Here is a 14,887-nt window from a genome sequence, read left to right as displayed (position 1 = left end):
GAAATGTTTACAGTGGGAAGAGTTAAGGCTCCATAATGTGAAGAAACGAAAAGATTTCAATGTGTACAATGTAAAAACAAAATGTGGTGACAGTGAGCAATAACCAGACAGTTACAAGCTTCATTTAGCTCTGACTTGATGTGGTAAAAACAAATAAATAATCTCACAAACCTGCTGTCAAGATCAAACACTGACCATAAATTTGATGGAAAAAGTACAGATTTCGTGAACAGTTAAAACAAAAAGTCTCTCTCTCTCTCTCTCTCTCTCTCTCTCTCTCTCTCTCTCTCTCTCTCTCTCTCTCTCTCTCTATATATATATTTTTTTTTTTTTGCAGTGCAATAAAATGGTTAAAGTTCAACTGACATTATCAATCAATCAATCAATTTTTTTATATAGCGCCAAATCACAACAAACAGTTGCCCCAAGGCGCTTTATATTGTAAGGCAAGGCCATACAATAATTATGTAAAACCCCAACGGTCAAAACGACCCCCTGTGAGCAAGCACTTGGCTACAGTGGGAAGGAAAAACTCCCTTTTAACAGGAAGAAACCTCCAGCAGAACCAGGCTCAGGGAGGGGCAGTCTTCTGCTGGGACTGGTTGGGGCTGAGGGAGAGAACCAGGAAAAAGACATGCTGTGGAGGGGAGCAGAGATCGATCACTAATGATTAAATGCAGAGTGGTGCATACAGAGCAAAAAGAGAAAGAAACAGTGCATCATGGGAACCCCCCAGCAGTCTACGTCTATAGCAGCATAACTAAGGGATGGTTCAGGGTCACCTGATCCAGCCCTAACTATAAGCTTTAGCAAAAAGGAAAGTTTTAAGCCTAATCTTAAAAGTAGAGAGGGTGTCTGTCTCCCTGATCTGAATTGGGAGCTGGTTCCACAGGAGAGGAGCCTGAAAGCTGAAGGCTCTGCCTCCCATTCTACTCTTACAAACCCTAGGAACTACAAGTAAGCCTGCAGTCTGAGAGCGAAGCGCTCTATTGGGGTGATATGGTACTACGAGGTCCCTAAGATAAGATGGGACCTGATTATTCAAAACCTTATAAGTAAGAAGAAGAATTTTAAATTCTATTCTAGAATTAACAGGAAGCCAATGAAGAGAGGCAAATATGGGTGAGATATGCTCTCTCCTTCTAGTCCCCGTCAGTACTCTAGCTGCAGCATTTTGAATTAACTGAAGGCTTTTTAGGGAACTTTTAGGACAACCTGATAATAATGAATTACAATAGTCCAGCCTAGAGGAAATAAATGCATGAATTAGTTTTTCAGCATCACTCTGAGACAAGACCTTTCTGATTTTAGAGATATTGCGTAAATGCAAAAAGCAGTCCTACATATTTGTTTAATATGCGCTTTGAATGACATATCCTGATCAAAAATGACTCCAAGATTTCTCACAGTATTACTAGAGGTCAGGGTAATGCCATCCAGAGTAAGGATCTGGTTAGACACCATGTTTCTAAGATTTGTGGGGCCAAGTACAATAACTTCAGTTTTATCTGAGTTTAAAAGCAGGAAATTAGAGGTCATCCATGTCTTTATGTCTGTAAGACAATCCTGCAGTTTAGCTAATTGGTGTGTGTCCTCTGGCTTCATGGATAGATAAAGCTGGGTATCATCTGCGTAACAATGAAAATTTAAGCAATACCGTCTAATAATACTGCCTAAGGGAAGCATGTATAAAGTAAATAAAATTGGTCCTAGCACAGAACCTTGTGGAACTCCATAATTAACTTTAGTCTGTGAAGAAGATTCCCCATTTACATGAACAAATTGTAATCTATTAGACAAATATGATTCAAACCACCGCAGCGCAGTGCCTTTAATACCTATGGCATGCTCTAATCTCTGTAATAAAATTTTATGGTCAACAGTATCAAAAGCAGCACTGAGGTCTAACAGAACAAGCACAGAGATGAGTCCACTGTCCGAGGCCATAAGAAGATCATTTGTAACCTTCACTAATGCTGTTTCTGTACTATGATGAATTCTAAAACCTGACTGAAACTCTTCAAATAGACCATTCCTCTGCAGATGATCAGTTAGCTGTTTTACAACTACCCTTTCAAGAATTTTTGAGAGAAAAGGAAGGTTGGAGATTGGCCTATATTAGCTAAGATAGCTGGGTCAAGTGATGGCTTTTTAAAGTAATGGTTTAATTACTGCCACCTTAAAAGCCTGTGGCACATAGCCAACCAACAAAGATAGATTGATCATATTTAAGATCGAAGCATTAAATAATGGTAGGGCTTCCTTACTAATTGCTTCCTTTAACTGTTACAGTGATGACTGAAGTTGTAACTGATGACTTAAATTCTTTTTAACTGACGACTGACGCTTTAATTGATGACTGGTTTTAACTCACAACTGCAATTCTGACTACTGAGTTTTAACTGAAGACTGAAGTTTTAACTGACGACTGCGATTCTAACTGACAACTGGAGTTTTAACTGATGACTAAAGTTTAAACTGACCACTAGCACTTTAAGTGACTACTGAGTCTTAACTGAAGACTGAAGTCTTAACTAACCACTAGCACTTTAACTAACTACTGAGTCTTAACTGAAGACTGAAGTCTTAACTAACCACTAGCGCTTTACCTGACTACTGACTCTTAACTGAAGACTGATGTTTTAACTGACAACTGGAATTCTAACTGACAGCTGGAGTTTTAACTCATGACTGCAATTCTGACAACTAAAGTTTTAATTGGCCATTGAAGTTTTAATTCACGACTGCAATTCTAAGTGACAACTGGAGTTTTAACTGACCACTCAAGCTTTAACTGACTACTGAGTTTTAACTGAAGACTGATGTTTGAACTGACGACTGGAATTCTGACAACTGGAGTTTTAATTGGCCATTGAAATTTTAATTCACGACTGCAATTCTAAGTGACAACTGGAGTTTTAACTGACCACTCAAGCTTTAACTGACTACTGAGTTTTAACTGAAGACTGATGTTTGAACTGACGACTGGAATTCTGACAACTGGAGTTTTAACTCATGACTGCAATTCTGACAACTGAAGTTTTAATTGGCCATTGAAGTTTTAACTCACGACTGCAATTCTAAGTGACAACTGGAGTTTTAACTGACCACTCAAGCTTTAACTGACTACTGAGTTTTAACTGAAGACTGATGTTTGAACTGACGACTGGAATTCTAACTGACAACTGGAGTTTTAACTCACGACTGCAATTCTAAGTGACAACTGGACTTTTAACTGACCACTCGAGCTTTAACTGACTACTGAGTCTTAACTGAAGACTGAAGTTTTAACTGACAACTGGAATTATAACTGACAACTGGAGGTTAAACTGACAACTGGAGTTTGAACTGACAAGTGTCACTGTTGCATAAAGGCATCAGCTTCTAATCTACTCATCAAAGGCACAGCTCCTCAAAGGCAGCAAAGAGACCGCCGGCTTCCAAAGGTGTTTCTGCTGCTGGAAGCACGTTTTGCAGCCAGCACTGATTGTTCGCCTCTCGCTCTCTTTCACTTCACACAGCCTTGAATGCATGCCTTTCACTCTCACAGCAATCACTCAATCATATTTTAGAGGACAAGAACATGGAGTGCACGATGTATGTATGAGTATGTCACGTGTACACGAATGCCTGCCAATCACAATCAGAAATGTTTGGAAAGACAGACAAATGGTGTGTGTGAGTATATGTCTGCTTTTGTGTAAAACCCTATAAAATGATTGATTGATTGTCAGCTGTGAATTGCTTCAAAGTGCTTGTGCTGATGTGGTAAAGAGGGTGTGGCTCATTCATATTCAGAAGATGAAGCAAACGTTGGTCCTTGGCATGTGTAGTTACGTCCAGAAATGACTGGCCAGTGACACCAGTGTCATCATTTTAGCTCTTTACGTCACCACAATGGATTTCAAATACAACAATCAAGCTAAAGTGCCTTAAAGGTGTAGTTCCTGCCAATTTTGGGTTAAAATACAGTGAGAAGGCATCATGGCGAAGTTTCTAGGGTGATGTCATAGATGACGTGGGGGTCTCTCCAACCCTGTTCAATGGCAGCAAGATGAAACCAATGAAATGTGACAGATTGAAATGACAAGTTTCTGTGGATTGTAGCATGAACTTTGAAACTTCTTGTTTCATCCCATTTGCAAGTTCTCATAGGGTGAAATCACTGTATGTGCCACAGAATCACCCCAACACAAATACCTGAAAATCAATAAATGAATATACCTCAACAAAAAAGGTACTTCCTAAAAACTAGATTTCAACACAAAGTAAATTTGGAAAAATCTGTGAAAAACTAAACGGGACAAGACCTCTAAGTCAAGACTTTCAGCTTTAACTTGACATTAATACAGACATTTCTGTGCACAGAATTTGGAGGCTGAAAAATAACTGGTCGATTGATTGTTCAGCTGTTGCACATCCAAATGCGTGTTGTGTCCTTATTCATTTCACACATTAGCAGATAAAAGGTGTGATTTTCATTTTAAGTGTGACATTTGATTTGCATTTGTAATTTGTAGCTGTCAACTCTCAGTATTAGATCCAAAGAGCTGCTGCTGTCAGTGAAATAAGTCGCCAATAATCAACAAGAAATAATCAAATCAGACAGCAAACACATGAAGTGCGGCAAAATCTACGGTTTGATTCTTTAAAAAGTATATACATCAGCTCAGGAATGCTAAAAAGTCTTGAGAACCAAGAGCTTTTTGTGTGAAGAGGATAAACACAAACCAGACCAAGAAGGTACCTGGTGTCAAAGCCAACAAACAAAAGAAGACTTTGACGGGGGAGAATCAAACAAACGGATGGTTTTATTACAAGAAGTAAAAGGTCAGTAATCCTCCACAAAAATCGAAAAACCAAAATGAGAGTAAGAGAAAAGTCTGACGCAAAGGAGTAACCGCTCATGGTCCAGAACACACCACCTGATCTGACAGAGGTGTTGGAGGTGGTAATATGGTCTAGGCTTGCCTGGTTCCAAAAACCGAACTGAAGGTGGGACTTTGTGAGACAGGAACTGTGGATTTTTGGTGAGTGAGCCTGCTTATGGTATTTCCTCTCCTACGCAGGGTTAGGTCACCCCAAAAGGGACCAAAGCTGAAACAAGTAAGTAAATTTGCATCCATTCCAGGGCTAGACTTAAGGTTACGAGCACATTAGGTGGAACTAAAGCCCAATTCTTACTTTAAACATGTTGGAAGGTCATGGTCTATAACTGTGACAACCTGGGGTGTGAAGATCATGGTTGCCCACAAATGTGATCTAACATGCAGTTTGATGATGCAATGCATCAGACTTCTACCATGTGGCGTACTCAAGAACAACCACAGTACACACATAGTATAACTGGTAACACTTTATATTAACTGCATGCTATAAAGCATTAGTAAAGCATTTATAAAGTGTAAGTAAATGCTTAAATAACTACTTGTAAAACATTTACAAAGCATTCTTTTTTATTATCTACTCATTGGTAAGAACATAAATAGATGGCTGAATAATTATAACAAAATATGTAATGTATTTATAAAACATTTATAAATTATTTTTTAATTCTCTATAAACCATTAAAGAAAAATTTAAATTGCACTTTATGTCATAGGGTTGATCTTGCACATTTTCGAGTTGAATGGTGAGTTGTTAATGGCTGTGTGGTTTTAGTAGTTAATAGTGGATTGGTTACAGTGATTTTATTAATCTTTCATTGGTTTTAAGGTTATTTATGGTTATTCATGTTATTTTATTGTTGGTTGTATTTATTTTTGTGGTTATTACTGTTGTAATGTTGGTCCTGTTTATTGTTTGTGCAGTTGAGCCCCCTCATGCACCAAGATAAATTTCTCCAAAAGGAGACGATTAATAAAGAACTTTGAACTTTGAATTTTGATCATTAATAGTCCATCATTTACAAACCAAAATCAGACACTATTCATTAGTGATAAAAGTACACTACAAATCATATTTTTATTGTCTTTACATTTTTTCCTCACAAATTATTAAGACTTTACTAAGTATTAATAAACCATTAGTTGATGCTCAATGTATCAGTTATAACATTTGTAAAGATTGCATTAACTACTTTGCCTTATTCCTCAATACTTTATATATCATTTGTTAATAATGTACAAAGCTCACTATAAGTATGCAGTTTAAAAAACCTCCTGGTGATGTCATGGCTTATACGACATTGTTACAAGATCCATGGTAATGCAAGTTATTACCTAAGTATGCCAAAGGAATTAAGACAAGACAACAGCACAATGACTGAATATCCGTTCATCATGGACACCCCCCCCCCGGACCTGCTAAGGTTTTCCAAGTTATGGACAAGGTTTCATACCGTGACCTTCCGGGATGCAGAATAGTAAGAAAGTGTCTTTCTAACTCAGTTACTCCAACAACACTTGAATTCTAGTGTGCAACAATAAATAATCTGTATTTTTTTAAACATATAAGTACACCAAATATACACATATATTAGGTGTTTGTGTATTTGTACTTACGCTGCAATAGACAGGTTAGCCGCTGACAGCGGGCTGACCTCTGCTACCTCCTTAGCCTTCTGCAGTGCCGTCTTCTGATTAGCCGCTTCTTCTTGTTCCTCCTCGTCCTGAGGACAGACGATGACATCATTCACTTTGTTCTTGCTTTAAACTTGTCACAGAAATAATAAAACAACATATTATAAAGAACCAAAGTCATATTATATGACGTTTTTGAATCAGGTCTCATTTTTCTAAATCTTAGTATTTTCATAATTTGAAAGATTAACCCCAAATGCACTGATCAAAAGAAAGACACCCACAAATACACTTACTTACCTTTACTTAAAGCGACAAATTTACAAATATTTTCTTCAGGTTGAATGCTGTTACCTTGGTGAGTTCCTGAGCATTCGCTAGGTTGTCAACAGCAATGGCCAAAAAGACGTTGAGCAGCGTGTCTGTGGTGGCAGACGTTAAGGAGAAACCTCAAAGCTAAAACAGGAGAGAATCCTGACAGTTTCTCGGTAAGATAGAAGACGCAGAGGTTGCCTGGTGTTTATATAGTACAATAGTGCAGCTGATCTGCTCAGTGTTAGCCTGATCCCATCAGTTCTCAGAAGCTAAGCAGTGCAGGACCTGGTTAGTACTTGGATGGGAGACCTCTTTGGAAACCAGCGGCTGTGTGTGTTTCTCCGGGTAAAACTGGAGTTGCGTCAGGAAGGGAATCTGCTATAAAACTTGTTCCAAATACCAATGTGAACCTGGCTGAATCCACTGTGACAACCCTGAATGAATCGGGAGCAGCCAAATGGACAACAACAATATATAGTACAATATTCAGATATGATCGGGAGGTGTTCGGTGATGCCGATACCTTTGTAAGAGACCGAAGGTCCAATGGTTTTAGCTCATGGTGTGTCCTGTCTAACTGTATAGTTGTACAACTTGGACTCTAATTAATGACCTAAGGTGACAGCTGGATGTTTCTGGTACCAGGTCAGGATTTTAATGCACTACTGGAATGAGTTTGGGTCAAGTGAAAGGTTACTGATGAAGACTAAGATGAGGAGGATCAATTGTGATTTTTTTTTCTCATCTTTTGTAAAAACCTTGTAACTGTTAGAGTGATCTAAGCAGTGGGTCACCCCCCTGAGTCTGGTCTGCTTGAGGTGTCTTCCTCAAAAAAGGCAGAGGGAGTTTTCCTTACCATTGTCACCTGTGTGCTTGCTCAGGGGGGTTGGTAAAGGTTAGACTTTACCCGTATGATGCACCTTAAGGCAGCGTTGTTGTGATTTGGCACTATATCAATAAAATAAACTGATATAAATTGAAATGGAACATCAGCTATGAAATTTTGTCCATGTGGTGCGATTTTCTGTGCTTGATCCAGCACGTAGATGCTCGAGAAGGTCAAGAGGACACCCACATTTTACTGAGCTCCATCAGACAGATAGTTACTGTTGAGAGGTTGGGCATGGGTCCATTGTCTCCCATCCAGGATGCAAGATGGTTGGGTAGTGTGGAGCATGTGGCAATGCACCGTCCCAGTACACGCTCCCAGATCGGAACTGACCTTCTGGGCTCCAAAAAGCTACCTGCTAGAATGGATGCCTGATTTTTAAGACCAAGCCTGCCCTGCAATTTGCTATTAATTCCGCACCTGCCCAGCACCCACGTGCATGCATGTGCAAGGGCCTGCACAGGACCATGCTTTGGTATGAGACTAGGTCTGTGCCTGCCTCACAGGGCTCTGCTACCTACCCCAGCAATTTGCAAACTCCTGTTCTGTGTGCATTCATTTAATAAGCACATGTCGCACAGGGTTTCGTGTGAGGATACAGTTGCCAAACAGGGTGAGGACGATGAAGAAGATGGAGAAGACCATCCCTTTGTCATTTACGCCTCCCTGGGACCTGATGCCATCGTACATCACCATGTTCCAGTCCTCCCCAGTCAGGATCTACACAGGCAGAGTGCACGGTATCAGATACAGGCTCCTTAAGCATAAAAAGAATGTAAAGGATTCCAGTAGGTGTTTCCAGTGCCATGCCTTTTTGAAAGACAAACAGTCTTTATGTTAATTCTCAACCCCTGCAGTTAGAACTTCTTGGCTTTGGTTATAGTGGAAATGCATGCTAATCTTATGCATTAGATTTTTCTTAAATAATTCAACCGACGAGGTTGCTTTCTGCTCATATATAATGTTTGCTGTATGTGATGTATTTGATGAATAAATCCATGATGGGTAAAAATCGCTAGCTATGGTGTCATGCCATTTATAATCTACCAAAGCACAACTGTATTCTCTGTCTATGCAAAGAGTTAATATAACTTGCATTCAAATATGACTGTGATTAACATTAACATTTCATGGCTCCTGAAAAAGAAAATATGAGTCAGATATTAATCTGTAATTGCATTCAGCCTGTGTGTGTGTTCTACCTGAAACACCGTCATGATTGCTGCTGCAAAAGTGTCAAAGTTAGTGGGTGGAGTTCCCATTTCAAAGTTGAACCTGGGAAGAGGCAAGTGAGAAAGAAATCCTTTAAAGTCACACAAGAGAGAAGTAAAAAAAACAAACAAACTTATAGAAGTCTTGTGTGCACTGATACTGACTGTCCTCCAAACAGCTGCATGCCCAAGAGGGCAAAGACAACAATGAAGAGGAAGAGGAGGAACAACAAACTGACAATGGACTTCATGGAGTTCAGAAGAGAAACCACCAGGTTGCGCAGAGGAGCCCAGTACCTGAAGAGGAGGAGGAAGAACACTGAGCAAACAACACAAAAGAACGTTTAAAAGACAATTTAACATGGGGTAATGACATGGCTTAATTTAATCCCACCAGAATATGTCAAATGAATGAATGAATCAATCAATCAATTTTATTTATATAGCACCAAATCACAACAAACAGTTGCCCCAAGGCCCTTTATATTGTAAGGCAAGGCCATACAATAATTACAGAAAAAAACCCAACGGTTAAAACGACCCCCTGTGAGCAAGCACTTGGCGACAGTGAGAAGGAAAAACTCCCTTTTAACAGGAAGAAACCTCCAGCAGAACCAGGCTCAGGGAGGGGCAGTCTTCTGCTGGGACTGGTTGGGGCTGAGGGAGAGAACCAGGAAAAAGACATGCTGTGGAGGGGAGCAGAGATCGATCACTAATGATTAAATGCAGAGTGGTGCATACAGAGCAAAAAGAGAAAGAAACACTCAGTGCATCATGGGAACCCCCCAGCAGTCTAAGTCTATAGCAGCATAACTAAGGGATGGTTCAGGGTCACCTGATCCAGCCCTAACTATAAGCTTCAGCAAAAAGGAAAGTTTTAAGCCTAATCTTAAAAGTAGAGAGGGTGTCTGTCTCCCTGATCTGAATTGGGAGCTGGTTCCACAGGAGAGGAGCCTGAAAGCTGAAGGCTCTGCCTCCCATTCTACTCTTACAAACCCTAGGAACTACAAGTAAGCCTGCAGTCTGAGAGCGAAGCGCTCTGTTGGGGTGATATGGTACTATGAGGTCCCTAAGATAAGATGGGACCTGATTATTCAAAACCTTATAAGTAAGAAGAAGAATTTATTTTAAATTCTATTCTAGAATTAACAGGAAGCCAATGAAGAGAGGCTCTCTCCTTCTAGTCCCCGTCAGTACTCTAGCTGCAGCATTTTGAATTAACTGAAGGCTTTTCAGGGAACTTTTAGGACAACCTGATAATAATGAATTACAATAGTCCAGCCTAGAGGAAATAAATGCATGAATTAGTTTTTCAGCATCACTCTGAGACAAGACCTTGCAAAAATTAGAAAGGTCTTGTCTCAGAGTGATGCTGAAAAACTAATTCATGCATTTATTTCCTCTAGGCTGGACTATTGTAATTCATTATTATCAGGTTGTCCTAAAAGTTCCCTGAAAAGCCTTCAGTTAATTCAAATGCTGCAGCTAGAGTACTGACGGGGACTAGAAGGAGAGAGCATATCTCACCCATATTGGCCTCTCTTCATTGGCTTCCTGTTAATTCTAGAATAGAATTTAAAATTCTTCTTCTTACTTATAAGGTTTTGAATAATCAGGTCCCATCTTATCTTAGGAACCTCGTAGTACCATATCACCCCAATAGAGCGCTTCGCTCTCAGACTGCAGGCTTACTTGTAGTTCCTAGGGTTTGTAAGAGTAGAATGGGAGGCAGAGCCTTCAGCTTTCAGGCTCCTCTCCTGTGGAACCAGCTCCCAATTCAGATCAGGGAGACAGACACCCTCTCTACTTTAAGATTAGGCTTAAAACTTTCCTTTTTGCTAAAGCTTATAGTTAGGGCTGGATCAGGTGACCTTGAACCATCCCTTAGTTATGCTGCTATAGACGTAGACTGCTGGGGGGTTCCCATGATGCACTGTTTCTTTCTCTTTTTGCTCTGTATGCACCACTCTGCATTTAATCATTAGTGATCGATCTCTGCTCCCCTCCACAGCATGTCTTTTTCCTGGTTCTTTCCCTCAGCCCCAACCAGTCCCAGCAGAAGACTGCCCCTCCCTGATCCTGGTTCTGCTGGAGGTTTCTTCCTGTTAAAAGGGAGTTTTTCCTTCCCACTGTAGCCAAGTGCTTGCTCACAGGGGGTCGTTTTGACCGTTGGGGTTTTACATAATTATTGCATGGCCTTGCCTTACAATATAAAGCGCCTTGGGGCAACTGTTTGTTGTGATTTGGCACTATATAAAAAAATTGATTGATTGATTGATTGATTGATTTTAGAGATATTGCGTAAATGCAAAAAAGCAGTCCTACATATTTGTTTAATATGCGCTTTGAATGACGTATCCTGATCAAAAATGACTCCAAGATTTCTCACAGTATTACTAGAGGTCAGGGTAATGCCATCCAGAGTAAGGATCTGGTTAGACACCATGTTTCTACGATTTGTGGGGCCAAGTACAATAACTTCAGTTTTATCTGAGTTTAAAAGCAGGAAATCAGAGGTCATCCATGTCTTTATGTCTGTAAGACAATCCTGCAGTTTAGCTAATTGGTGTGTGTCCTCTGGCTTCATGGATAGATAAAGCTGGGTATCATCTGCGTAACAATGAAAATTTAAGCAATGCCGTCTAATAATACTGCCTAAGGGAAGCATGTATAAAGTGAATAAAATTGGTCCTAGCACAGAACCTTGTGGAACTCCATAATTAACCTTAGTCTGTGAAGAAGATTCCCCATTTACATGAACAAATTGTAATCTATTAGATAAATATGATTCAAACCACCGCAGCGCAGTGCCTTTAATACCTATAAATAAATGAATGACACCAGGGGCAGTCCTAGCTTCAGGTGAAGGGCAGGGCAGCGGGGGCAGGTGGCGTTCATGGTTGTGACTTGGTTGGGTGTGCCAAACTACAACCTTTTACCTGCATTCTAAGGTAACCTGTGAAGCTATATACGGAATCTCGAACCATCATTTTTAATACACAATTTTTATCTTAAACACTGGAAATCATCTCATTCTGCATGCAGCGGCGTTTGTCAAGAAGTCTTTATTTCTGCAAAATAATTCCCAAATTTTATCAAACCTTTGGTCAGCAACTCCCTCAACCCGCCTACTAGATGCACCAATGGACAGTATGCCACAGAGTGGAAAGTGGGCAGTGTTAAGATGGTCAAATGACTATTCTCATTTATGAATGTGTCCACTGGGCGGCAGTGTTAGCATTTAATACACATAAAACCATGGCCATCCAATAAACAAGCTCTCATTTCACCCATAGTGAAAGAAAAAGCTGCGGCACTCTGAACTATGCTAACTCTTCTAATAAACTGATTTATGATGTCACAAAGTTGGCAAAAGTAACAGTGGTTGACCATCGACAGCCCCGGTGGGCATAAACGATAGAGCAACAGAGACTTACTTGGTGACTTTGAAGATGCGGAGCAGCCGCAGAGCTCGTAGGACGCTGATCCCAAAAGACGTGCCGGGTTTGATGGTGGCCCACACTACCTCAAAGATACTTCCCACAATTACCTGCACACACAAAGAAAAATTAGTATCTAAAACTTTACACTTCCTGTCTTCAGGATGTCTCACCACTCAGCCAAATGACTTCCTCAGTTTGGATGAATCGCAAGACGTCTTGAAAGCAAGACGTCCAGGTGCTGCAGTGCACACCTTTAGACACCTCTGACCTGGATGACTGAGAACTTTTGTCGACATACACATGATATGCATGAAACAAAAACAGCAAATTTCGTCACACAAAACTACACCCCACACAGAGTTTATATTTTATGATGGATATCCATGTGACCATCTTTAGGGCACCCAAAGACTACAGTTGTTAGACTTGGTATGTTTTCCTGCTGTGGACACTGACATGGCTCATTAGGTCTCTGATCTGCAGGATTCAGGTCCACTCTTTTCTGTGTTAAATGAACACTTGTAGTGTTAATTTTAACATGGGCAACACTTCAAATTTGTTAATTTAACATTGAAAGAGGGGAGATACTACATAGACACATTCTAGCGTAAAATTAACAGCTGCTATTTTGCTGTCTAGGCAAAAAGAAGTACAGGTGTCTGAATACTCAGTATGAATTTATTTGGAGTCAAACATTATACAGATATCTACGACCTCCATACTGCACAAATGGATTATACAACGCTATCCCACAATGCAGCAGGAAGCTGGTAACTGAAGAAGAAGACCATTCTGATAAAATTTTAAAAAGGCAGTGGACATACGTAAAGTTGTCCCAGGGTCCATGGTCCTGTACAAATATACATCAGGAACCATTCAAAAAAGTCAGACTTTCCTAAGTAGAACTCTGCATGGTCCATATGTGCATAGGCGTCATCTGTAAACAGGTAAAATGTTGGTGGCGTGGCACATCCAAATTGGGTCCTTAGGACTAGCTTGCTTACTTGTAACACTTACTACAATAATAGTTGGTTAGTATGTACTAACTGATGTTAAGTACATTCTAGGATACAGGGTTTGTCTAGGATGTTCAGTCCTTTCAAGCTGTCCTCTATTTTTGACTTCCAGTCTTGAGTTGGAAGTCATGACAATCCAGGGGTGGCAAGGAAGATCGTTTCATGGTCGATCTAGAGACACCTGTGCATAGGTTTGTTTAATGTGGGAATGCCATTGCACGCTGACAAACACACAGTCCTTGACAGATACTTAGCCTGATCCGATGGCTGGGAAATCCCAGATGATCGAGGCCTGACGACCTGCTGCAGCCTTCATACGCCTTCAACAGCCATCATCCTCCACCTGATCTGCAGTTAAGGACTTCTCGTTTCACCAGGGCCCCATTAGCAGTCTTGTGCTCAGGTCCTCTGTTGGGCCTTCATGGTTACCACCTCACTGTATTTCATCCCAACAGGTGATCTCCTACTTTATCATTACCCAGGCATCATGACGCGGACAAGGGGTTGGATTTTGACATTCTTTACTTGTAGCACATACTATAATAATAGCTGGCTAGTAACCAGTTTTGTATAGTAACAAAGTAAAAATACTTCACTACTGTACTTAAGTATGTTTTGGGAGACTTTGTACTTTACTTGAGTTTTTTTTTAAATTCAGCTTACTTTCACTTTCACTTCACTACATTTCCGACCTTAATTGCATACTTCTACTCTGATACATTTTCTATGCGCCATGCCATTACTCGTTACAACCTCCCCCCCAACACACACAAAAAAAACCACACACAAAAAAAGTTGTGTTTTAACCCAGAGACACCACTGATTACTAGTGACTGCAACGAAGTCAGGCCGATTTGTCATGGGGCATGTCCGGTAGGCTTTTTTGCAGTTGCGCACTCATTTGTCAGGAAAATGATCATTTCTCTACATTGATTACAGACCTGCAACGGGTCTGTAATCAAGTTTTCTGCAGCATGGCTTTGATTTGAACCTTGAACCAATCGAAGCAGTGATTTGCAGATCGAAGCAGTGCTTCAATCTGCGATGGTCTGTTATGGTCTTCTGAAACAGTTGATAGATGTATTTTATAACTTAAAAACGGGACCGATGCTAACGCATTAGCATGTCTATGGCGTTTTCAATGTTAAAGTTAGCATTAAGCTGTTGGCATCAGCACGTTTGTGTTGATTTGTTTTCTGTATAATTAATGGCTCAGTGTTCGTTGTCATAAAAGAGTCAAATTGTAATTTTTTAAATTTATTTTTATTCATATATTATAGCAACAACAATAATAGTCTACATAATAGACAATAATAGTCAATAATAATAATAGACTAATAATGTTATAATACAATTTTAGGGAAAGAGACAAAAAGAACCTAATGAAACAAAACACAACAGAAAAGATAAAACCATGTATCAATAAAAATAAATAAATACATCTAGAAATAAATAACTGTTTCCTGTGAACACCTAGTGAGTAGCCTACTCT

At 40.0% G+C, this 14,887-nt stretch overlaps 1 protein-coding gene across 1 annotated transcript in view; it reads right to left on the bottom strand.

Moving 5' to 3' along the window:
• The window catches only part of cacna1ab (calcium channel, voltage-dependent, P/Q type, alpha 1A subunit, b), a 225,545-nt gene that overhangs the window by 108,080 nt on the left and 102,578 nt on the right, over nt 1-14,887 (bottom strand). Inside the window, 6 exon segments of the mRNA XM_034187775.1 lie at nt 6,504-6,610; nt 6,876-6,943; nt 8,325-8,445; nt 8,928-9,000; nt 9,102-9,233; nt 12,374-12,486. Of these exon segments, the coding sequence (XP_034043666.1) occupies nt 6,504-6,610; nt 6,876-6,943; nt 8,325-8,445; nt 8,928-9,000; nt 9,102-9,233; nt 12,374-12,486 (614 nt within the window).

This window comes from Thalassophryne amazonica, chromosome 15 (assembly GCF_902500255.1).
Source record: "Thalassophryne amazonica chromosome 15, fThaAma1.1, whole genome shotgun sequence".
NCBI lineage: Eukaryota > Metazoa > Chordata > Actinopteri > Batrachoidiformes > Batrachoididae > Thalassophryne > Thalassophryne amazonica.
Note: the sequence above shows the minus strand (reverse complement) of the source record. Positions and strands in the feature narration are given on the sequence as shown.